Below are 25,559 nucleotides of genomic sequence, written 5' to 3'. Positions count from 1 at the left end.
GAGAGAGAGGGAGAGAGAGAGAGAGAGGGAGAGAGAGAGAGAGAGGGACAGAGAGAGAGAGAGGGACAGAGAGAGAGAGAGAGGGACAGAGAGAGAGAGAGAGGGACAGAGAGAGAGAGAGGGACAGAGAGAGAGAGAGAGAGAGAGAGAGAGAGAGAGAATATACCTCAAGCAGGTTCCATGCTCAGCATGGAGTCTGATACAGGGCTCAATGTGAGACTTGATCCCATGATCCTGGAACCATGACCTGAGCTGAAATCAAGAGTCAGATGCTCAGCTGACTGAGCCACCCAGGTGCCCCTCTTCATTCTTGGTTCAGCCTGCCTAGTTTTGCAGACTCTACTTCAAAGTCTGAACTCTACAAGGTTATCTGTAACCATTCCCCAGCCTCACTTTGGCCAAATTCCTTTTCCAGAGGCTGATGCTTGTCATCATGAAGCCAGTTTATTTTCAGGACACATGTCCCTAAACGATGGCCACCGATCACAGGGTTCCAGAACATCTGGCCATGTCACCATTTCCTTGACTAGATCTCCCTTGAACTAATTGCTCTGAAAATTACAATGTTGATTAATTATAGTTCATCAACAAAGAGAACAGATGTTAGAGAAGATAACAATAACGTCAGAGAAAAAAAAAAAAAACACCACAGCATGGAGCTGAACACCTTAAACTTATACAGTGCTACATGTCAATTATATCCCAATACAACTGGAAAAACAACAGTGTGGGAAATATTCAGGATAAAATATTAAGTTAATAAAGCAGATTATAAACAGGTTTTCACTGGATTTGAACAAAATAACAAACCAGGATCAAGATGGTGTCCTACCACAACGAGATCAGCTAGTTACTCTCTGTAAAGTCAGCATTCAGCCAGGCCCCTTACACCTTGAGCCCCACCCACACACCCACCCCACCTCCAGGTGGGGCTACGTCACAAGCTTTGGGGTAGCAAGAACACAGGCACTTTAGGTCCACATCTCTGTTCACAGCCTAGCGTTTCAGATACTTTGGCAAAACTCACTCTCCTCGGTCTGCGAAGTGGAATGAGAGGCGGAGAGGAACAACACAGGTACGCAGGGGACCTGTCATCGATGGACAAACCCTGCAGGGACCCGGAGGAGCGTCGGGGTGGGCCCTTCCGAGAAAGGCGGCCTGCTGTCTTGGAGACACCCAGGAGCTTCACAGTGGCATTTATTTACCCATGATTCACGCAGGCTATCAGCAACAATGGCTTTGCCTGACTAGTCACATTACAGACACCTGAGCTGTGAAGGAACGCTTTAATGTGCTTTTCACGCCGGTAACCAAGGGGCCCCGACCAGCACTGCTCACTTAGGCCTTGTTTTAAACGAAAGAACAACAGAAATCCTGAAGGAAACAAATAATGATAAGCATTTTGTTCTCCACGTTGGCCAGACTATATAAACACACTCCACTGTATGAAAACACTAGGCCTTGATCCTTCTAAAATCTGAACGACTTGAGAATAAGGTCTGAACAAGCACGGTCTGTGCCTCACTTTATTTCAGCTCACCTCTGCAAATGGAAGGTGCACCTTCCAAATGCCAGACGGAGAAATAGCACTGATACTTCAGCTCCTTTTACCACCTTCCCCACCTTCTTTCTGTTTTCAATTTTGCTTTGCGCCAGGCTCCCTCTGCTCCTGGGTTTGTACTCTTGCCCCTGTTTCTGATTAAAATTTTTTGGTTTGGATCAGCTTACCTGGTTTTGTCCTTGCATCTGCCCAATCCACCTGCCTACACGCTGGAACCACCCGTTCTCACGGATGCTGCAACTTTCTGCCTACAAAAAAGGCTACCCTTAAACATCGTGCTGGATTCCCTCGAGTACTCGGTTCCCAAGGCACTTTGTACATCTCCTGTTTGTTTTCCAAGGAGACAGCAGTTTGGGAAATACACGTTTACTGGGGAACTGGAAATGCAGGGGCTCCAGTGATGTGATGAGAAAATACCAGCAGCCATGTACATGTAACCCAAAGATGTGGCACGCAATAAGCATCAGATGTGTGAACATCTATAAAACACCAGAAAATCACAGACTCCTTACTACACATGGTAGGACACACAATTAGAGAAAGAGAATAGCTGGATTTAGAAATCTTGTTATCAACCACACATATAAGGAAACCATGATTAACAGCTTTACCTGCACTAATGTGGTCTAATGATTCTAGATATTCTTGAAGTATGACAAGGAAAAATAAAAATATGGGGATTTAACTTAAAAATCTCCTTTCAGCTTGGGTGTTCTCAGACCCATCGTTAGGACAAATCTCTCAAAATAGAAGTATATTCTGCACTCCTCAAGTTCGACTCCTGACTATTCTCGCTTAGGCTTCACCCTTGGAAAGGAAAATGCAGTAAAGAAGTTAATGCTGAAGGTTGAATAACATCACCAGTGTAATTACCAGTGTAGACTATCTATTGCAAAGACATTGCTGAGGCACACCAATCTCAAACATCATTATCTACTAAAAGCTGTTCTTCAGAAAAATACTTTTATTTTTGCACAGGGAATCAGTGTGAACTATATAGGCGTTTACCAAGCACATCGACACTTTACTGCACACAGCTCTTTTTAGACTACCTATAGTGCTTAAAGAGTACCAATAAGAAGCAGTTAGAAAATGAAACAAGAAAAGGCCAGCTCCACGAGTCTGTGCCAATTTCACATTCAGATGTGACATATCTGTGTCAATTCTGCTTTAGGGGCTCTAACTGTAGAAGTTAGAAAAACTGCAAAGTTGCTCTGCTACTTTAAGATACGGGAATATTGGTGAGCGTTCACAATTTTCCTTCACTGAAAATCTCATTGAATATAACAGGGAAGTCATTGAATACTATGTCTTTCTATTATATCCAAGTGCTTTTCACAGTAGGCAATCTGCTGGTACACCACAGGAGTCCCACACTGTGAAATAAAGTGGCATTGTGGATATAGTTTTATGGGCGATCCCTTTTCAGTCCAGAGCACTGCCTCGTTTCCTTACTCTTGGTTCAATTGAGTAGGTAATCCATAAAGAATGAGTGAGAAGAGGAAAAACACATAATGAGTTCTTTTTTTGTGTGTCTTTATCAATAATACAATTGTGATCTGCCAATTACTAGAGTGGCGACCGTATATCACACTTTGAAAAGAAAGCAAAAAAAAAAAAAAAAAAAAGATTTTTGCATTGCTAACATGGTAGCTAAACCATTTACAGCAAGGGGCAAAAATAAGTAAATCTAGGTGGATCCTGGCATGCTTTTCCTATACATTTGGGGCAATAATATGGTACATGAGTCAGAGAAACACTTCTTCCCATCCCCCTCTTCAAATGAGCCTAATATAAAATCTATTTAGTAAGGACATTCTGCACAAGGCATCCTATGTGCTTAATTTTCTTTAAACAAGGCATTAATAAAACCACAGTAGCATCTAATAAGATTTTTAATTCCTCGAGGGTAGGAACCATGGCTAATCTTTAATGAGTCTAATTTAGTGAGAGCATTTAGTTCCCCTCTTGGTAGGAACAACCAATAAAATATTCCTAGCCCTAGAAGATACATCTATACAGGTTGTATGACTGTAGGCTCCAGAGTGAAATGGGAATCAGACTGGTCAATGCACCTATATGTGCTCAGTAAACACTAGTTTCCAGAGTTGCTAACAGCAGAAACGGATACCAAGGCTATTAACGAACGGAGGAGGAGTCTGGGCAGTAACAATGCTACTTTCCTGCAGAAAGAGTTCCCATTTGCTATTTACAAGCAGTATGAAGAACAAGCCTACAGAGCATGATGCCAAGGCACTGTATGTAGTTCAGTAACTTGTCCCCCAGAGAACTGGAGCTTTAAATACACAGCCACTGCAAGTGAGACAGTGCCAGATCTACGGGCGCCAAAGGCAAGATTTCACAAAAAACCCTTTTCTCCATTTTGTGAGAAATCTCTCGCTAACCAATTCAAATTTAAGATAGAGTAGGAGTACTTACAAATTCTGGGGTTTGGAAATCAGGCTGACTTTCCAGTGTTCCAAAACTGGAGACAACTGTCTGTTCAAGGTTTTCCAACACTAAAAATAAACAAATAAATAAAGCATAACTTTCACTGGCTCATACACTTTTTTTGCCTTTAAATCATCAGTACAGGCTTAACAGCTGTATTTAGCATTTATGGCACACCTCTAAGTTTACATTATTTAACACTTTCAGTTATCAGGGACCCTCAAAATCTTCAGTAGCTATTTCATCCACTGGACAAGGCCATGTTTCTACGATACTCAGTCTTAAAAAGCTGTAGGCTCAATCTATGCAAAATCATTTACCTTCTACATGGAAGGACACAGCAACTATGTTTACAACTATGTCACAAAACTCTAGCTTAGGAACATTTCAGCCTGTTGATATTCTTTTTTCAACTACATCTCAGGGAACTGATGTGGAGTCATTTTGGGGTAGCAATTTTCTGTTTTAAAATCTGTTGAATAGCACGGATAGAAATACACCGGGAGCCAAATAAAATTTTCTAGTAGGGTATATTAAGAAAATGAAAAAGAAACAGGTAAAATTAATTTTAGCAAAATGATTTCTGTAACTTGATATACCTAGATTACCATTTAAACATGTATTCAGGGGTAAAAAATAGTTTCAAACAGAGAGGGAGGCAAACCATAGAGAATCCTAAATACAGAGAACAAACTGAGGTTGATGGGGAGGAGGAGGGGAGAGGGGAAAAATGGTGATGGGCATCGAGGAGGGCACTTGTTGGGATGAGCACTGGGTGTTGTATATAAGCAATGAATCACGGGACTCCATCCCCAAAGCCAAGAGCACACTGTATACACTGTATGTTAGCCAACTTGACAATATATCAAAACAAACAAAACAAAACAAAAAAACATATATTCAAGAAGAGCCACTGGGTGGCTCAGCTAGGTAAGTGTCCGACTTCAGCCCAGGTCATGATCTTGTAGTCTGCAAGTTCGAGCCCCCCCTGTCAGGCTCTGTGCTGACCGTTCGGAGCCTGGAGCCTGCATCAGATTCTGTGTCTCCCCTCTCTCTCTGCCCCTCCCCTGCTTGCACTCACTCTCTCTCTCTCTTTCTCTCTCTCAAAAGTTATTAAATAAACATTAAAAAAATAGCAAAAAAATAAACATGTATTCAATATAAAATTTATTAGTGAAATAGTTTACATTTTGTATACTAAGTGTTAGAAAGCCAATGTGTATGTTATACCCACAACACATCTCAATTTGGACTGGCCACATTTCAACAGGTTAACAGCCACATGTGATTAGTGGTCACTGCACCCTGTGGAAGGGATAAAGGAAGCAAATCCAGAAGCTGGGCTGTTCTGTGAGACACCAGTCTCACCTTGTCTACAAGTTCCTGATATAAATAAAAGGGACTGTTCCAGATGAAAAGATAAGGAGAAAACAAAACAACCATTTGCAGTGCATGCTTCTAGACTGTATCCTGGTTTAAACAGACCAGATATAGAAGACTTAAAAACAAATTAGAAAAATGTGAATATTGATTGTGTTGGATTATATTCAGGAATTATTAGTATTGATAAGTGATGAGGGAGCATAAGGCAGCCTAAGGGCAAAGTACAAGCTAACAGCAGCCACCCCCCACCCCAGGGGAGATATGGTGATATTCCTCAGGCACTCCTGGCTGCCCAAGGACAAAAGAAAGGAAAGGAAACAAATGGTGAACTGACAGAGATCACAGTCATGCAGGCCATAAGTCTTCATGACTCTCCATGAGTCTCCATTTGTCTCTCTACAAATGTCTTGGTAAATTATAAGAAAAAGGTAATCTTATCAATAGACTAATCTCCAGTAACCTGTAGACTCAGTTTCCTGGAGCCCCAACATCACCCTCCATAGTGATATGGGGAACAAAGGCAAGAAGGAAATGGCAGAAACCATTAAATTTCCTTATAACCTACAGCCCACTGACAAATACTTCTGGCAGACAGAGTAAAACGTTTCTCCAGGAACCCCCTACCATCCTGATGTTAAGGCCTTACTAGAGGAAAAACAACCTTAGCTTGACAACAGCAAGGCCTGAGGTATCTTCCGAGTCCTCTTTACCGAGTACTCTTTACTGTATCAAAGTCCCTTTGGAAGCCTCCCTTTGGTCTTTACCTCTCTCAATTCCATAGTATAAAACCAGTCACTCTTCACAATCCCAGCACAGCTCTTTCTGCCCACGGGTCCTGTCCCCATGCTTTAATAAAATCACCTTTTTGCACCAATGACCTCTTCAAGGATTCTTTCTTGGCTGTCAGCTCTGGACCTCATTATCACCCCAAACCTCATCAATAAGTGTAACAATGTAATCTGGGCTATGTAGGAAAATGTTCTTAATTAAAAGAACTTAAATATTCTTAAATATGTAAATGTGTTTAAATAAACATTAAGCATTTAAGTAAATTAAATAAATGTTCTAATTTATCAGCAGGTCTAGCCTCCTCAATAAATCAATCACATAAAAAAGGCAGAGATTTAAATAGCCGAAAGAATATAACTCCAATGTATGTTTTTTTCCCCCCCACATCACCAAACAATTAAACTGAATTCTGATGCTATCTACCTGAAGATAGCATCAGATTCCACAGGTTAAGGGCTTAGTCCCCCAAGACAGCCACCAGTAAGTCCCAGGTGGTTACCTGCCTGTGCTTCTGACTGAGCGGCTATAAATCAAAGGCTCCCACCACCCTCTTCTCAGGTTGATTAATTTGCTAGAGCGGCTCACAGAACTCAGAGAAACATTTACTTACATGTACCAATTAATTATAAAGGACACAGATGAACAGCCAGATAAAGAGGTACAAGGGCAAGGTATGTGAGAAGAGACACAAGGCTTCAGTGCCCTCTCTGAGGCCACTACTCTCCCCATACCTGTACACATTCACCAACCTGAAGCTCCCCAAATCCAGTCCTTCTGGATTTTTACTCAGGCTTCATTACTTAGGCATGATTGATTGATCACTGGCCTTTGGCAACTGACTGAATCTTCCTTCTCTCACCTCCTTGGAGGTCAGAGGGTGGGACTGAAAGGTTCAACCCTCTAATCTTGTGATGAGTTCCCTTAGCAACGAGCCCCCACCCGGGGCTACCTACAGGCTTTCCCAAAGTCACCTCATCAACATAACAAAAGGCACCGTTACCTACTTCATCACTTAGGAAATTATGTGAGTTGTAGGAGCTCTGTGCCAGGAACTGAGGAAGACCAAATATATATTTCTTAGTATAAATCACAATATCACAAAAACCATTAGCAATATGGGATACTCAACTGAATCCTAATTTGGACAAGCCAGCTGGAAAGGACATATTTATCAAAAATAGGAAGACTGAATATGGAATAAGCATTAAATTATGTTAAGAAATTACTTTTAATATTATGAAGTGTGATGTTAATCTTGGCTTTGTAGTGACTTTTTTTTAATGCATACTAATTTAAAAAAATCCACTAGAGGCTTTTGTGAAGGAAAAGGTTGAGTCCCTATCAATCCAGAAAAATTCCCTTCAGTGGCCCAAAAGAAACCTTACCAGGAAGATTGATTAAAAGATTTCTAAGTGACTGTTTAACATAATCAAAACATCAGCCAACAATTCAGCTACCAAATAGTTAGGTTTGGCACATCACTAAGACGGCACATCTTAGGTTTGGCACATCTCAATACCTAGATTAGATTTCAGATTTACTCAGAATCTTGCCCACTGTATCTGATCACTGTATACCTATGCACTGGGGAAAAAAATGCCAGTAGATAAAGACAACATAAACAAGTGATTAAAAACTGACTTCATCACAGGATCCCTAAAAGTAAACCAAGGCAGAAACAAGAAACAGATCAGGTGAACCAAGGCTTACAGAACTTCAGGCAATACCAGAATTAGGGTGCTTGCCTTTGAGAACCATATGAGAACTATGGCAGTTACTGCACAGTCTGTCACACTTAGACAACTTGTACCATAGCAAACTGGTTTATTCCAACATCAGAACAACAGTGGTCCAAGATAATTACCTTCTTGAAAGCCGCCTCTAGAACTTGCTAAAATGTGTTTATACTAGTGGCTATGACACTCTTTCAAACTGGTTTTTGCAGCTTGGTTTACATTGAGAAAAAAAGCTAACCTTTTTATAATATTTAGATATGGAAAAATTATGTATGTGGTATTCAGGATACATTGGTGTTTTGGGAGAGCCAGCAAGTCAATGAAACATAATAATGCAGATATTTTTTAAAGGAGTATTGTAAATCTGATGGAGTGATCCGACTTTTGCATCTTATCTGGATTACTTTACCATTAGATGCCCAATTTATCTATCGGGAATCTGAGGTCAAAAGACAGGATGGAGCTGCTATGGATTTTTCCTTTCTTTTCTTCCTTTTTCTTTTTTTCTTAAGGGTAGGCTTAAGAAAGTTTGCATTTGCCTAAACACAGAGAAGAAACAAGATGTATTGCCTAGATGTTCTATCAAAGTAAAGGTATCTATGCAGTGTGAAAGGGTTTGTGAGAGAAAATATAGAACTATTTATAGTGTTAGCTATTCTGCTGGTAATGGAAACTAATAGATTCACTGCTTCATGTCAACACAAAGGAGAAACTGTAAATTTGAATGAATAAAAACAGAAATGGCTTTAGTGAAACATCATCTAGGTAGAACAAAGATGCAGCTGCTGCTCTCGTGACCTAATACAGTACTGAGAAGCAAATGATTTATGATGCTAATATGATAATTATACCTCCACTACTGAGGGCTCCCGTTACTGTTTGATAGTCTCATTTCTGGTAATCTAACACAGCTGAAAAAGTTCATTTCTCAGCAAAAATAGTCAAAATCAAGGTGACACTTTGAGGGCTTTTTGTGAAAAATAGGGCAGAATCAGGGAAAAAACATTCTAATAAGGTAAAAATGTTAATTTTATTTTTTTCCTTATGTCAATCATTTTTCATGCACTATTTTGAAATGTATCTTTAGTATTGTCACCATGACTCACTTTATACAACCCAAGTACCACCTTGAATGGCTTTGTGATTAGTTCATTTAATTTCAAGCATTTGGAACATAAAAGTATGTTTTTGGGACCTCTATTGTATGTAACTTTCGTTAAAAAGCTGACTGGAGAACTGAAAACTAGTTATTCCAGTATCATGAAAAAACTTTAGTCTTGACCTGTCAGTGGAATTTTGTATGGATGTACAATGAAAAGACAGCTGAAAGTCAGGTTCAACTGACATTCACTACGTTGTTTATAATTTTACACCGCCATTGTGCTGTTAGGCCCTGGTGAAGAACCAGGCAAGCAAGTTTCCTTCTTCTTGAGAAAAAGAAATGGAGACATGATGAATGTTAATTTTAAGCTAATTATAAGCTAGACAGATTTATGGAGTGCCAAAGGAATACTGTGGAAAATACTATACACACACTTAGCAACTGGTTTGTGTAGGTTCAAGTCAAATAATTGAGGGTTTGGGGCATAAGAAACCCACTAAATTTCTACTTTTCCTAAATTTTATAATCACATCACAATTAGTTAAAAGCAAAAGAATAGCATATTTTAAAAACTATCAATACAGTTAGTATAATAAGGTTAAAGCAATGTGGTCATTGGTGGTACCAGTCCTGACTTATTCGGCAGAACAAAATGAAGGGCCCACTATCTAGAAGTCTAGTCACATTAATGGGTTCATAACAACAGAGTGGAAACCTCACCAGAAAGCTGCAATTCATAGGAGTATTTGTCTATCAATTAGAAGAAATGGAGTAACTAACACTTTTTATTTCATATGCAAAATCAAGAACTTCTACAGCAAAGCCAGTTGGAGACTTATTTAAAGTGAGGGATAAAAGGAGCCATTATCTATAATTTTAAAACATAGACCATCTATTATTCATCAGAAAACACAAAAAAAAAGCCTTTCAGGAAACTCATAAGTAAAAAACAAAGTGCCTGATAAGCAGTGCCCTAGCAATAAAAGTAATCAGAATTAGGCATTCAACACTTTATCTAAGAGGACAGGCATGGAAGTCAGTGGGTCTAAATGGTGATTTGTTGCCACTGAAAGGATCAGACACAAAATGAATGTAAGAGAGACGGCAGATAAAAATAGATGAATCTGGTGCAAAGGGCACTGGACATGGTTTAAGGGGACAGAATGAGTTCAAGTCCTGATTCTACAATTTAACTACATTCCCCTAGCCATTAACTTAGTCTCAGTTTATTTATCTGGAGCTGGTAGTAAAATTACTTTCCCTTGTTATCTCACGGGGCTGTGAAAAGGATACAAATGACAATTCAAAAGCATGTTGTAAAAAAAAATACAGCAGCATATAACCATAAATTAAGTTCATGTACACAGACCCAGAGATATGAAAAAATGTAAACAGAAATCTCCTGAGTGTCTTATTTTGTGCCTGGCACTTCTAAATGTCTGATCTTATTTAATCCTATTTTTGTCTTTGTTTTCACAGATGATGAAAATTTGAGGTTATGAGTTGCCTAAAGTCAACTACCAGAATAGACCAGAAATGACACAATGAGAATCTGAATCTGTCCACTTCCACAATTGAACATCTTTTTGAATATACTGATTTGTCTCCTGGGCTGCTGTGAATAATTCCAAGGGGCTCACCACTGCTAAATGTAACCTGATAAGGAATTAAGATAGTATTGCACATATAAGTCAAACAAGTATTAACAAATAACAGACTAATGTATCTTAAAAACTAATGACAGAATAGTGAAATTTATTGATAGAGCCAGCACAATTAGAACTAATGGAAAAGCTCCACAAAATAAGTAAACAGATACAATACTCAGGCAAATGGCTAAAGACAGGCATGTGTCAAGGATGGAACTAGGTGATAGGAGTACAAACATCAAGATGAAAAAAAAGTACAGAAACTGTCTTCAGGAATTCCATAATCTAGTCAATGTACAATTAAAGAAATATCAAAGGAATGGCCCATTCACCTTGAAAATGAGGATATTTTCATACATCCTGATTGGGAAGGATGCCTAATGATGTGCCAGGCAGTCCTGTACCTGAAACTCTTCTCCCATTTGTCTAGAAGCCTCTGAAAACTGGTCTCAGCACATATCTGATATTTGACCTGAATGCTACTACCCAACCACCACTATTTTTTTTTTTAACGTTTTTTATTTATTTTTGAGACAGAGAGAGACAGAGCATGAATGGGGGAGGGGCAGAGAGAGAGGGAGACACAGAATCGGAAGCAGGCTCCAGGCTCTGAGCCATCAGCCCAGAGCCTGACGCGGGGCTCGAACTCACGGACCGCGAGATCGTGACCTGAGCTGAAGTCGGCCGCTTAACCGACTGAGCCACCCAGGTGCCCCAACCACCACTATTTTTAAAGTTAACTACACACTTGAGCCACCGTTTCCTATCACTTCATACTTTCCAGGTATTATGTGGACCCACCTCAACTTACAACCCACATCACCATCATCCTGTGGTAGCCATAGTTGGTCCCCAGGTTCCAGTACCTCTTTCTCTGGCCTCAGTCTAGCAGGATCTACTGTATTTTGGTGACAATTAGGTAGGGGAAAATCTATTTCCCATATTATCCAGAGGTTGTAAGCCTGTAGCTTACAGACCCTGTTGTATTAAATGAGATTCTAAAATGGGGCCAAAGAGTCACCATAAATGAAAAGAAAGTTAATAATGAAACATAAAACATAAAGACAGAAGAGTTTCTTTCAAGGCTAAGATGGCTGTGTTTTACCACACAGGAGAGTGGACTTGAACTGTAAGACCTCTACACAGTATAACTCTGTGGCTTCAGGCACACCACTTAACTCTAAATTTGTTTTCCCCGTCAATAAAAGTGCAAATTATAAGTCCTACATCACAAGGTCATTGTAGAGAACAAATTAACTGATACATATATAAAAGTGACCTGAAAAGTGTGAAGTACTATATAAATATTGGCTATTATTATTTTTTTACTTCAATCTTTAATAAATTCTGGCATTCTTAACCTTGTTAGGCACCAATTTTTCCTCCTCACTTTTTATCTGGACTATTTGCTTTTTTTAATAATAAAATAAATTCAAATGTAAAAAAAGATAACATTAATTCAGCAAATTTTTTTTAATGACCTCAATGTCCTACGCACTGTTGGCTACTACTTACAATGAAATGAAAAGAGATAGGACTCAGGAAATGTTTCCTTATTTTTCCAAATCTGGATGGATCATTTTTTTTACCCCAATTTATTACTGGCATTTCCACTCAATGATGGTAATATTTTAATGGGGGAAAAAGTGACATTATCCTCAAATCATTTCTGCAATGCAATTTCAAATTCAAGTTGATAGTTTCTATTAGAGTTCTATCTTTCCCCTCTTACGCAAAAGTGCTCTCCCTCTCAGATGATTAGCTGAAGGGGAAAGAAAACGAGGCAAAGGAAAAAAGTCATTCATGAAGATGCCAAGTTTGTTAGGGTAAGCAAATTTTGACTCTGTTTGAAACTCAGTCCTATCCATCAGGTGATTTAGAAAATTACTACATATTCTTCCTACATTATGGTAAAAATGGCCTTGTTCTGAAGGTTCCCTCTGTTGGGCTTGCCTTTTCTGATTAACGTATTGTATTGGCATCAATTCGACTGCCTAAGCCAGAGCGGGAGCCATTCTTCACTTTTCTCTTTCCGTCACTTGACGTTTCGTGGGTCACCAGATTTTATCCTTTTTATATTTAACCTCATCCTAAGGATATTCTATCTGGTATGCACATCCCTTCACCTCTCCCTGACCCATATACACATTTTACCCTTTCTTTACCTTTTTATTTCAATGTCACCATTTATGTACCAAGTTAAGTTACTTGCCTCGACTTCATGCTCCTATAGTACTTTGCATTATCTAGTAAAACCCGTCAGATCACTATAGGTGTCCAAAAACTCAACTGCTGCATTATTATTAAAACACAGTATTTTTCAGTTGGTCCTCTAGACTATGGAAGAGAGAGAAATAAAAATGAGTGATTATAAACAAATTTGCAGCTTACACTGAACAGGGTATCAAATAATCCCATGGTAGTTACTCATTCACAATTGGCCACCACCACAGAAGACAAAATCTGGGGAAAACATAAGGGTCCACCCCCCCCCCCCATCACAGTGTATGGTCCTGACTTGTTTTTCCTCACTACTGGACCATGAGCTCCTAGAGGAAAAGTCATGGTCTTATTCTACTTGGTCTCCTCAGAATTTGAAATAATACCTAGTATATAACAGAGGCTCCATAAGTGAGTGAACCAATAATGGAATGAATTATAAACTCTTTGTCATTCTAGAAAAGTTACTAGTGTTCTTCAATTCTTCAGAATGTAATATAGTTACTTACATAATGATAAAAGAGTTTTTGCACTTCCAGAAACATATTGCACTGGGCCACAGGGAGGTATGTTCACACTCAGAGCAGGCTAATAACATACTGTCCCTCCAAGATAATATTCTGCAAATATTTTGATGATATTTATGAAAAGGAGGATCTCTGCCTCTCCTCCAACCTGCCCACTGCTCTAGCAATGCATCAAACAGGAATGTGCTTCTTCCCACAGGACAAGGGACTCCTCAGAAGAACAAAAGAGGGACAGTGTGAGAAGTAAGGGTGATGATTCAATTTCAGAAATACCAAACAAAAGCTGTGCTGTCTAGCTAACAATAGGTTTACAACCTATTGGAAATATGTACGAACACCGCTACCCCACAACGGAGTCCCCAACCCTTGGACACTTCACTTCCTGGTTCTTCCCCTCTTTGTTTCACAGGCTTATTTTCACGGGCTTTACAATAAGCAGGCACCAAAGAACCGAAGTCCCTGCGTCACCTCACAGAATGTACATTTGTTCCAATCAGACTACGTTTTGCCTTACATGGGCATAGGCAACTTCCGGGCAAGGCTGTCACCTCTGTAGTACTCAGCCAATGAGGGGAGGCTTGCACACTAGGAGATAAATTGTCTGCTGTAACTGCCCCGAGTATGCCTATCATCAGACACCCGCTCTTGCAAGAACACTGATTAAGCCTCACTTCACTGTGCTCCGAGTCTCCATGTCCCTTCTTTGGTTGGGTCGGTGGACTTATTTCTCACACAGTTCAGTGAGGGCATCTGATGCTACGGCATCTCACCCTTCCAGCCCTATCCTGGTGGCAACCCTAAGGATTTCTTCCATCGACACATATTATTATTATATAATCCCCGAGAAGAGCTCTGATAAGCATAATTTTCTTCGTCTTGTTATATTTCTAGGATTAGTGTTTTAGCTCCTCTTATGCACTGCCTCTCCCTGTTCCCACAACCCTCCCTCAATAATTCAGCCCCAAAAATATACCTGGAAGTTAAACTTGTCTCCTTTTGGAGAGCTGGGAACAATCATCACATTATTCATTCTCACATCCCACCCAGATTAGCTAATGCTTTTACAGAAAAGCCCAATGTATGTCACAAACCTCTCAGATTCCAACTCATTAGCTCCTTTACCATCTTAAAAATTTTTTATTGTAGTAACATACAAAAAACAGAAAAACTGCCATTTTCACAATTTTCAAGTGTACAATTTTGTGGCATTAATTCTGTTCACAAATTGTGCAACCATCACCACTATTTCCAACACTTTTTGTTAATCACATCAGAGACCTCTGTAACTGCCAAGCAGTAACTCCCACTTCCCCCTGCGCCCAAGCCATAATAACGTCTCATCTACTCCTGACCCTATGAATTTGCCTCCTAGATATTTCATGTAAGTGGAATTATATAATATTTGACCTTTTGTTTCTGGCTTATTTCACTTAGCATGATGATGTCAAGGTTCATCGTGTTGCAGCATGTGTCGGAAATTCCTTCCTTCCTATGACTGAATATTCTACTGTGTGTATGTGTGTGTGTGTGTGTGTGTGTGTGTGTATAATAAACCACATTTTATTTATCATTCCTTCATCTGTTGATGGACACTTGGGTTGTTTCCACCTTTTGTCTATTATGAATAATACTGCAGTGAACAATGGCATACAAGTATCTGAGTCTCATTTTCAATTCCTCTGTGTATATACCTAGTAATGGGATTGCTAAATCATATAATAATTTTATGTTTAGCTTTTTGAGGAACCACCAAATTATTTTCCACAGTGGCTCTACTATTTCACATTCCCATCAGCAATGTATCTACTTTATTGTTGCTCATGATTTGGGTGTCATGTCTAAGAATCCACCGCCAAATCCAAGGTCATAAAGATTTACCCCTGTTTTCAAGAGTTTTACAGCTTTAGCTCTTATATTTAAGTTGTTGATCCATTTTGAGTTAATTTTTGTATATGATGTAAGGTTGAGTCCAACTTCATTCTTTGTGCATGTGGAAATCCAGATGTCACAACATAATCTGTTAAAAAGGTTCTTCTTGGTGCGCCTGGGTGGCTCAGTCGGTTGAGCATCCGACTTCGGCTCAGGTCATGATCTCCCCATCTGTGAGTTCGAGCCCTGCGTCGGGCTCTGTGCTGACAGCTCGGAGCCTGGAGCCCGTTTCTGATTCTGTGTCTCCCTCTCTCTCTGCCCCTCCCCTGTCCATGCTCTGTCTCTGTCTCAAAAATAAATAAGAACGTTAAAAAAAATAAAAAAAAATAAAAAATAAAAATGCGAACCAGGAAGAACACTGACCTGTTAACAATAAAATTTAAAAAATAAATAAATAAAAAGGTTCTTCTTTCTTCACTGAATGTACTTGGCACACTTCAAAAATCCATTGGCCGTAGATGTATAGATTTAATTCTGGACTGGTCTAGATGTTTACCCATATGTTATTACCACACTGTTTTGATTACTATAGTAGCATTGAAGTAAATTTTGAAATCAGGAAATGTGAGTCCTCCAACTTTGTTCTTTTTCAAAATTGTTTTGGCTATTCAGGGCTCCTTACAATTCCATATGAATTCAAGTCAGCTTTTCCATTTCTGCAACCTTCACTATTTTAATAAATACTTTTTTAAAAATGTAGACTTAAGAACATGAGTAATAATCATATAACTGAAGAGTGATTTTACTTAATTTTACCAATTTGATATTGTTTTTTAAAAGCTTGGCTAAGACGGTTTATGTTCTATAAAGGACAAGTGGTATTAATTATAGAAATATGTTCCAACAATTGGAAAGTTCCAATCTTGGAAAGCTATTACTGTCACTTCACAGTTCAACTGGTCTCCTCCTAAGACCCTCAGGGTTCCCAGCTGAATGCTACCCTAAGTTTGCAGTTAGTTATAGTTCAGCTAAAACCTAGTTCTAGTCACTGACCTGTCAGTTCCCAGATTATAGTGATTATACATGCCCTGGGGATCAAAGAAGATACCCCACTTAAATTTTTATTGTCCTTAAACTTAAAGCACATTGAGTTGTAACTCCACGCTTAACCTACCAGACTAGGTCTGATTTCAAAACCAGTTTCTGAAGCCTAGGAGGGATGAGAACATATAAATGCAAGAAAAAAAAAATTACAGGTCCATATACCCTTATCCAAAATCTTTGATGCCCAAACCACTGTGTTTCAAAATAACCAATATGTATACACTATATGCACTCTCAGTGGGATCTGGGACAGCACCCCTTACTCAAACAAAGTCATGTTTTGCAGCCAAAAATATGAGCAGTCACTCTAAATGGGATAAATAAAATATGTTAACAGTCTCATGCTGGTGGAGGTCGGGTTCCTCCACCAAATGAGTTCAGATCTGTCAGGTGTTTGTTTCTGAGTATAGCTGACACACAGTGTTATGATCTGTTAGGTTTTATAACCAAATGAATTACCAAAAAATTTCTTTTCAGCACTTTCTATTAAGTTTATTTATATATTTTGAGAGAGAGAGAGAGAGAGAGAGAGAGAGAGAGAGAGAGAGAAAGTGAGGGGAGAGGGGTTCAGAGAGAAAAGGGAAAGAGAGAGAGAATCCCAGGCAGGCTCTACACTCTCAGTGCGGAGCTGGATGAGGGGCTCAAACTCATAAACCATGAGATCATGACCTGAGCTGAAGTCGGACGCTTAACCAACTGAGCACCCAGGTGGCCCTCTTTTCAGCACTTTTTAGATTTTTGAATTCTAAATAAGGAACTGTGAAATTTTAACTATTAAGAATGTATTTAGCACACAAAACAGAAGAACTCAAAACCTGATTACACAGCTTGTCATATATACACAGAGCAAAAGGCTTGCAACTGCCTGAGAATTAAGGACTAGGAAGAATCCCATGGGTGGCCATCATCTGTCATCATCTCGCAAGTTGAACGTTTACCAAATCAGTATCTTCCCAGTAATCGGCTACAAAAAAAACTCAGAAAGTGAACCTTAACTTTGCATAAAAGGAAAACCAGGATTTAAATTATCAAATTGACAGAAAATAATGACCAATACCTAATATTAGCAAAGGAGCATGGAATACATACAGATTTTGCTAATGTCAGGTCGTATGAGTTTCTGGTTGGCAATTTGGCAAATGTAGCAAAACCTTTAATATTAGTCATACTCTTTGTCTTACAATTCTATCTCCAGGAAACAATTCTTGCTTAAGTCAATGAAAATATAGCTACTGATAATATATAGTGCAATTATTTAAAGTAATTTTGTAGAAAAATATTCACACAAAATTCTAACAATGTACTTTAATGTAAAAAAAAAAAAAAAAGCAGACTATAAAACTGCATTTAGGGGCACCTGGGTGGCTCAGTTAAGTAAGCGTCCAACTTTGGCTTAGGTCATGATCTCACTGCTCGTGGGTTCAAGCTTCATATCAGTCTCTGTGCTGACGGGTCAGAGCCTGGAGCCTGCTTCAAATTCTGTGTCTCCCTCTCTCCCCGCCCCTCCCCTGCTCACATTCTATCTCTCTCTGTCTCTCAAAAATAAATAAAAACGTTAAAAAACATTTTTCGCTGCATATAGTATATGCCGAAAGAATTCAAAGCAGGAACTCAAACAAATATCCATATACCCTGTTCACAGCAGCATTATTCACCACAGCCAATAGGTAAGAGCAGACCAAGTACTCACCTGCACATGAATGGATAAACAAAATATTCAATGCAGTATTATTTAGCCTTAAAAAGCAAATTCTGACACATGCTCCAACATGGATGAATCCTAAGGACATGATGCTAAGTGAAATAAGTCAGTCACAAAAGAACAAATACTTACCTGATATCCCTAGAGTAGTCAAATTCAGAGACGGAAAGTAAAACAGTGGTTGTGGAGGCTAAGAGGAGGGAAGCATGGGGAATTGTGTTTACTGGGTATAGCGTTTCAGTTTTCTGTGATGAAAAAATTCCAGAGATGGATGCTAGTGACCGTTGTACAACAGTGTAAATGTACTTAACACCGCTGAACTGTGCATTTAAAAACAGCCACAATGGTAAGTTTTAGGTGATGTGCCCTCTCCACAGTGAAAACAAAGTACTGTATAGTTTTAAAACAACAACAACAACCACCTGCTAACAATTGTGGATGAAATTGTACAGGTTAGCAGGTGCTGGGGGTCCTAAGAAGAGCAGAAACAAGATCTATCATATGCTCTACCCTCCTTAGCTGGAGAGCTCTTTGAAGGTTTGAGTCCATACCTGCTGTCTGTGATGGCAGGTGGAGAGGGATTTCACAGGGCTAGGGCTCTTATCACCTTGCCTATATTTCACCTCTCCCCTTTGCCAGGAGCCATTTTCCAATAAACGGAAGTATATATAAAACAAACAAAAGGGGCACCTGGGTGGCTCAGTCAGTTAAGCTCCTGGCTCTTGGTTTCAGTGCAGGTCATTTTTGATGGTTCATGATTTCAAGCCCCACAGTGGGCTTCATGCTAGCTGAGATGAGCCTGCTTGAGATTCTCTCCCTCTTTCTCTGCCCCTCCCCCATTCACATTCTCTCTAAATATATAAATTTTAAACAAACAAAACCCTATATATACTGTATGACCTAAATTTCTGTGGGGTAAGAATAAATTTAAGCAAAAGATAATGGGTAATGGGATATCAAGTGTTTTCATTTTATTATTTGTCTACGTTTTCCAATTTTCTACAGTGAATAAAAAACATGAACGTGTCAAGAAGTAACTCAATCTTAACTACAAGCCAAGTTCTTGATTGTCACCCTCCAGTATACCTTCTCCCCCCCAAAAAGACTTGCTATACCCAAATCTCCTCCATCTCAGTAGATGGCCCCCAAATCAACCAAATTAATCAGACCAAAACTATTGGAGTCATCCCTGGCTCCTTTCCCCCATACCCTTGCATTTAATTCCTCAATAAATCCTGTCAGCTGAATTTTCAAAGACTACCCAAATTTTAATATTTAAGTTACTTAAAAAAAATTATGTTTATTTACTTTTGAGAGAGAGACAGAGAGACAGAGAGACAGAGTGTGAGTGGGGGAGGGGCAGAGAGAGAGGGAGGCACAGAATCAGAAGCAGGCTCTAGGCTCTGAGCTGTCAGCACAGAACCAGAAGGGTGGCTTGAACTGACAAACCATGAGATCATGACCTGAGCCAAAGTCACTCAGCCAACTGAGCCACCCAGGCATCCCTGATTTAAGTTACTTAAATAACAGACCCAGAAAGCAGCTACTTGTCACGATTCCCATAGTGCCTAGAGACTACCAGCTAACACTTAAAGAGTGTTACATTCCAGTGCTTGTTTTATAGCTAAGTTCTTTTAAAAAATATTATATTTACCTTTACATCACCAATGAAGAGGCAGAGAGAAGTCGCATATTTTGTCCAAGATCACACAGCTGATGAGCAGGAGAATCAGAATTGGAACCTAGAAGCTCATAAACTATGCCTGTAGCCATATGACACTGCCCCGTGGCCTTAAGAAGTTGCTCTTTCGCATTACTCAGGTCTCTGTTCAATATCCCTGCCTCAGAAAGGCTGTCCCTGAAATCCTAACTTTTCCAGCTCTAAAGAAAAGCCACTGTTCTCTGCCACCTTGCCCTGCTGTACTTTCCTTTAGTAACTAATAATAGCTTTATTATTATATATTATGAGAGTTCCATGAGGAAAAGACTTCTCCTTGTTTCTAACTGAATCCCAAGCACAGCCGAATTCCCTAGAACAGTACCTGGGCCATGTTAGGTACTCCATTGTTATCTGCTGAATGACTTACCAAATGGATGCATAACTTCTATACAGCTGGCTGCTGGAGTCAGACAGACCTGAGTTCAAATCCCAGACCTACCACTTCCTAACTATGACTTTGAGCAGTTTATTCAACCTTTCTATGCCTTGAAGTCTCCATCTGAAGAATGGGAATGACAGTACTTATTGTTGGGGTTGTTTTGAACATGAAATAAGTTGTGGCATGTGAAATGTTTAGCATGGTACCTACACATATAAATACTAGATGAATATTAGCTACAAGTATTATATAATGAAAGGGGGGAAAATACTATGTTTGAACCTTCCTGAAGTTCTTTTCATTTTTTTTAAAAACGGTTACAGCCTTTGGACTATGCCAATAAATTAGAATGCTGACAGCAGTTTATTAAATGTTCTGTTACATCAAAAATTAGGAAAGTGGGGCACCTGGGTAGCTCAGTCACTGAGCATCCAACTCTTGATTTCAGCTCAGGTCAGGATCTCAGGGTTATGGGATCAAGTCCCGTGTTGGGCTCTGCGCTGAGCATGAAGCCTACTTAAGATTCTTTCTCTCTCTCTTCCTCTGCCTGGCTTGCACATGAGCTCTGTTTCTCTCTCTCAAATAATTGATAAATAAACAAAAAAAACAAACTTGAAAAAAATTGGTTAAGTGTTTGTAAATTCAGTCTAATACGGAAAACAAAGAGGATTCAAGAAACATGTAAATCCATTTTTATGCATTCTCTACTGTATTATTACTTAAATATTTCTAAATCATGCTCATTACTTAAATTTTGGATGTATGGGCATATTTTTTAAGCTGCCGGTTAAATAAGGAACTGGAAGGACAAAAATTCCTTCCAAATGGATTAGTTTTAATAGTGCCACATATTATTTTAGGCTAAAGAGACCTGAATGTCTATATGGTCAAGGTGATTTAAATTCATATTTGGCCACTGTCCCTTGTGCTGCCACTGCTCAGCAGAAACACGACAGAGTCAAGTGCAACCCTAGCAGCAAAGACCTCATCCTCTTGCTTTTTACTCTTCTACAGCCCAGTGGCCTTCGGGGAAGTGAGCACTCAGACCCTGCTCCAGTCGTGCCCTTCTGCTGAAGCAGTGGTGGGAGGGATGGCCATCCTAACTGCCGAGGATGCAGGGAATGTGCTATGAGTAGGTAGCCGTTTGAGGGAAACAGACCCTGGATGGGGAGAGAGGAATCACAGCAAGAAGCACCCCTCAGACAAGCACCCTCCAGACGGTCCTAGGGAATGAACCCAGGCCCTCTGCTCCACAGAAAAATAACCAACTCTGTGTGTCTCTTTCTTTCATTACACTCTGATTCTGTAACTTGAAATACCAGCTGGTAAGGATCTCCCAGTACTCTTCCCATAGATGACATGGGGCACAGTGATGGGGGTGGGGAAGCAGGCAGAACCAAACAGGAACATTCCAATCCTAATTTGGAAACTCTTAATTTAATGGGCTGGAAGGCCATTTCTTTTAGAATCCCATCAGGGACTTCAATCATGTGATTATCCTCCAGCTGGCCAGATGCAACTAAAGAGGTTCAAGTGTTTCTACTCTAGAAAATACCACACAGTAGTTATTTGAGATTGTAAAACTAAACAGATCACCTGAATGTAGCTAAATCACCTTAGAGTTGCGAGGTATTTCCAATTTTTCAAAATCTGCATTTAACATGCTAATTACAGAAATACTAATACAAATGACACTTAGAGCAGATTGCCTTTCCCTAGGGAGTAATAATCCTGAGGATTGTTCCAGGATCAAATGTCTTAAATTACCAGTCCTTTGTGAGTTCATCTCAAGCCTGCTTTTGTCCTTATCCCCTCCCCTTTTTCTGTGTACCAAGTTTATATAAGCATCAGGCTTTCACACAAAATAACATCAATCATTTTTGCAGCATGCAACATGAGCTAAGCATTATAGGTGTTAGAGATGTAAAAATGTTACGACATTCACATATGAAGGTTTTAGATTAAAAAAAACCAAACAAGCAAGCAACATACAAGTGACCATTCAGGGAGAAGAGATGCCACACAAGGCTCGGAAGGTGCTCCTGAGCCAGCCTGGCTGGGGGGTTGGAGGAGGTAGGTGATCCCTACACCAAGTTCTGAGCCATGTACAAGACATAAGAGACCATCTAAGAAGCTGCTAAGAAAATCCAGGCTGGAACTAACATAATGATGGTGGTAGTGGGGATGAAAAGAATTAGACGGAGTCCAGGGATATTAAGGCCTTAAAATCAACAGGCCCTGCAGGTGACTGGAGAGGAAGGTTAGAGACGCCCTGTCTTGGGAGTCCTGCCTGACCTGGGCAACTGGGTTCGCCAAGCAAGAAGGGCTTTTCAAATCTCCAACTTCTCCTTTACCGGTTTCAGTAAGAAATCTTAACCTTCTGATTTGTAGAAAAAGTACAAAACTAGATGCTTTCAGAGAGAAACATCATGAAGTTCCACTGCCAAATCAACCAAACTACATTCATTTATTCATTCAACCACCAAGTATTTGGTGCCAGCACCCATCAAGGTTCTGGGGCTGCTGCAGTGATTGAGGACCCTGCTTCCCACCCTCTCCTCCTTGGCTTGAAGATTCCTCCCACACTTTGGTTCCCGTTCCCACTGGCTTCTTTCTAGAAGACATTCATTACTTTTTCCTGTGACTCCAACCTGCTCTTCATTTGCCCCTTGTTGACATTTTTCATGCTCAAAATTCTTCCAGCTAAGATAAGGGAGAGGGAGAGAGAGGAAAAGAAAAGAAAAGAAAAGAAAAGAAAAGAGAAAAAAGGAAAGGAAAGAGAAAAGAAAAGAGAAAAAAGAAAAGAAAAGAAAAGAAAAAAAAAGAAATAAAAGAAGAGAAAAAGCCCCTCTCCTTGGGCACTGTGACACTATCAAAATGTCAAATGCACATGTCCTTTGTCCCCACAATTCCATTTTAGGAACTTATTCTACAAAGATTCCTGTACACACACACACATATATAAGGAATGCACAGGTAAATATGTACAAGTGTGTTCAGTATAGCATAGTGTGAGAAAGCAAAGATTTCCAAATAAAACTCAAAAATTTGGAGAATATACTACAGCACAATAGCAGACTATATACATCTGTTTTATGTGAAGAAAGGTCTGAAATACACAGGTAAAAGTACAAGCTTTAGCAGACTCTATGGCAATAAGTCCAATTTTTGGAAAGTAAATGTGTATCAATGTATGTATGTGATAGCACATTCACAGAAGAACCTGCAAGGATATACCTCAAACTATTAACGGTGGTTATATATGAGGGAATGCAATTATAAAGATTGTTGTCAGTCATATTTGTATTTAATTTTTAATTTTTATTTTTAATTTCAGAAAGAAAGCAGGCATGTGAGCAGGGGAGAGGAGCAGAGGGAGACAGAGAGAATCCTAAGCAGGCTCCACACTCAGCACTGAGCCCAACATGGGGCTCGATCCCATAACCCTGGGACCACAACCCAACCTGAAATCAAGAGTCAGACGCTCCACTGTGAGTCATATTTTACATGTTTTAAACTTTTACAATGAGTACATATTGCTCTGATAACCAAAATAAAACAATAAAGATAAGAGGCTATCATAGAAAGGAAAAACAACTTGAATCAGCCTTTTCCACTGCACCTACTCCATTACAACACAGTCCAAAATCCTTAATACTCTTGCCAGGGCTTTAGATGAGCTGGCACCCCTCTCCCAGGGACTCCACTTGTGACCACCTGCCACCTGACTCTGGCTAAGGTCATCCATGATTTTCACGTGGCTGAACCTAACATCTGCTTTACATTTGTGCCTTATTTGACATCACAACAACCTTTGCCACAGCTGACTGTAACCGTTTTTGAAGACACCTTCTCTTGCTTTTCTTCCCTTAGAGGTTCTTTCATCTCTCTGGTCCCCTCTGTTGGTGCATCCTTCCTGATTGGAGCTTGACTTCTGAAAATATTCAGGTGGCCACCTGTGGCCTGCTCCTCTGTAATCTACCCACGGCATCTGTTGGCAGCTTTAGACTAAAGGTTCCAAATGCACTGCTCTATTTCAAGTGGTCTCTTCTCAACTCCAGATTCATACATCCAGCTGCTTATGTGACTCCTCCACCTAGAAACTTCCAAGACATGTCAGACTCACGGAGCATTCACACAGGACTTAGGTCTATACACACGCACAGAGCTATTCTTTCTCCATTATTTCCTGTCTCAGTAAATGACGCTACTACCCACGCAGCTGGGTAAGCAGGAAACCTGGGTGTCATCCTGGACTCCCCCTTCTTCTTCATCCCCACAACCAAATATTCACCAACCTATCATGCTGAACAGATCTTGAGTCTGTCTTCCTCTCTCCTCCTTACAATGCCAAGCAGCTCTGATCTGGGCTGGAGCAGAAATTCCCTGACCGATTGCCTGCCAGCAATTTCCACCCCCTCCCAATCCTTTCCCCTTCAGTAGCCCAAGTGACCTTTGTAAATTAAATTCTGAAAATGAAATTCAGTACTCTTCTGCTTTAAACCCTTTCGTGGCTTCCCATTAGGAAGCTATTTTCAAATTTATGATCACAAGCATGTGTTCTTTCTGTAAAGGGGGAAAGTAAGAACGACAATTTTTAATTTTTTTTAATTTTTTTACATTTATTTATTTTTGAGAGACAGACAGAGACAGCATGAGCAGGGGAGGAGCAGAGAGAGAGGGAGACACAGAATCAGAAGCAGGCTCCAGGCTCCGAGCAGTCAGCACAGAGCCCGATGCGGGGCTCGAACTCACGAACCGTGAGATCATGACCTGAGCTGAAGTCAGACACTTAAATGACTGAGCCACCCAGGCACCCCAAGAATGATAATTTTTAAAGGACTCTGGTTACAAAGAGACCATAAGCATCGTGCAAGCCGGGGTTATATCTGTTTAGTCTGATGTTGAAGCCCAGTGCCTGGCCAGGTCTCTGCACATGGCTGGCTCTAATAAATATGGACTAACCAGATGAATGACTGAATGAATAAACCTAGGCTGGCCACAGAGTTGAGGAAGGCATATTTTTGTTGTTGCACCTTGTCCTGTAAGATGAAATATGTATTCATATTACATATATCACATACTCATACACACACACACACACACACAAATACTGATGGAAAGAGTGAAAGAAAAATACACAGGAGGGGTCACTGATGGAGAGAGGCACAGGCAGAGGGGTTAACCTTAATCGGGGAGCCAAAGTTAAGTGTAAACATAAATTTATCTGTGCATTACACATTGCACACACACAGTTTCTTTTTTGAGGGAAGAAAAGAAGTTGAGGCAGCATCCCCTGAGGGTTTCTATTCCCTTTGCGATTTAAAAAGCAAGATGATCTACAAAGAATGAGGGAAAAGAGTGTGA

General features: G+C 39.9%; 1 protein-coding gene across 2 annotated transcripts in view; it reads right to left on the bottom strand.

The window, feature by feature from the left end:
• The window catches only part of ANO6 (anoctamin 6), a 150,751-nt gene that overhangs the window by 69,137 nt on the left and 56,055 nt on the right, over positions 1 to 25,559 (bottom strand). For both annotated transcript variants that reach the window (XM_049625336.1, XM_049625337.1), the window contains one exon: positions 4,001 to 4,080. In XM_049625336.1, the coding sequence (XP_049481293.1) occupies positions 4,001 to 4,080 (80 nt within the window). The remainder of the gene's footprint in view (positions 1 to 4,000; positions 4,081 to 25,559) is intronic.

The sequence above is a fragment of the Panthera uncia genome, chromosome B4 (genome assembly GCF_023721935.1).
Source record: "Panthera uncia isolate 11264 chromosome B4, Puncia_PCG_1.0, whole genome shotgun sequence".
NCBI lineage: Eukaryota > Metazoa > Chordata > Mammalia > Carnivora > Felidae > Panthera > Panthera uncia.
The sequence above is the reverse complement of the archived record's forward strand: the minus strand, read 5'-3'. Positions and strand labels throughout refer to the sequence as shown.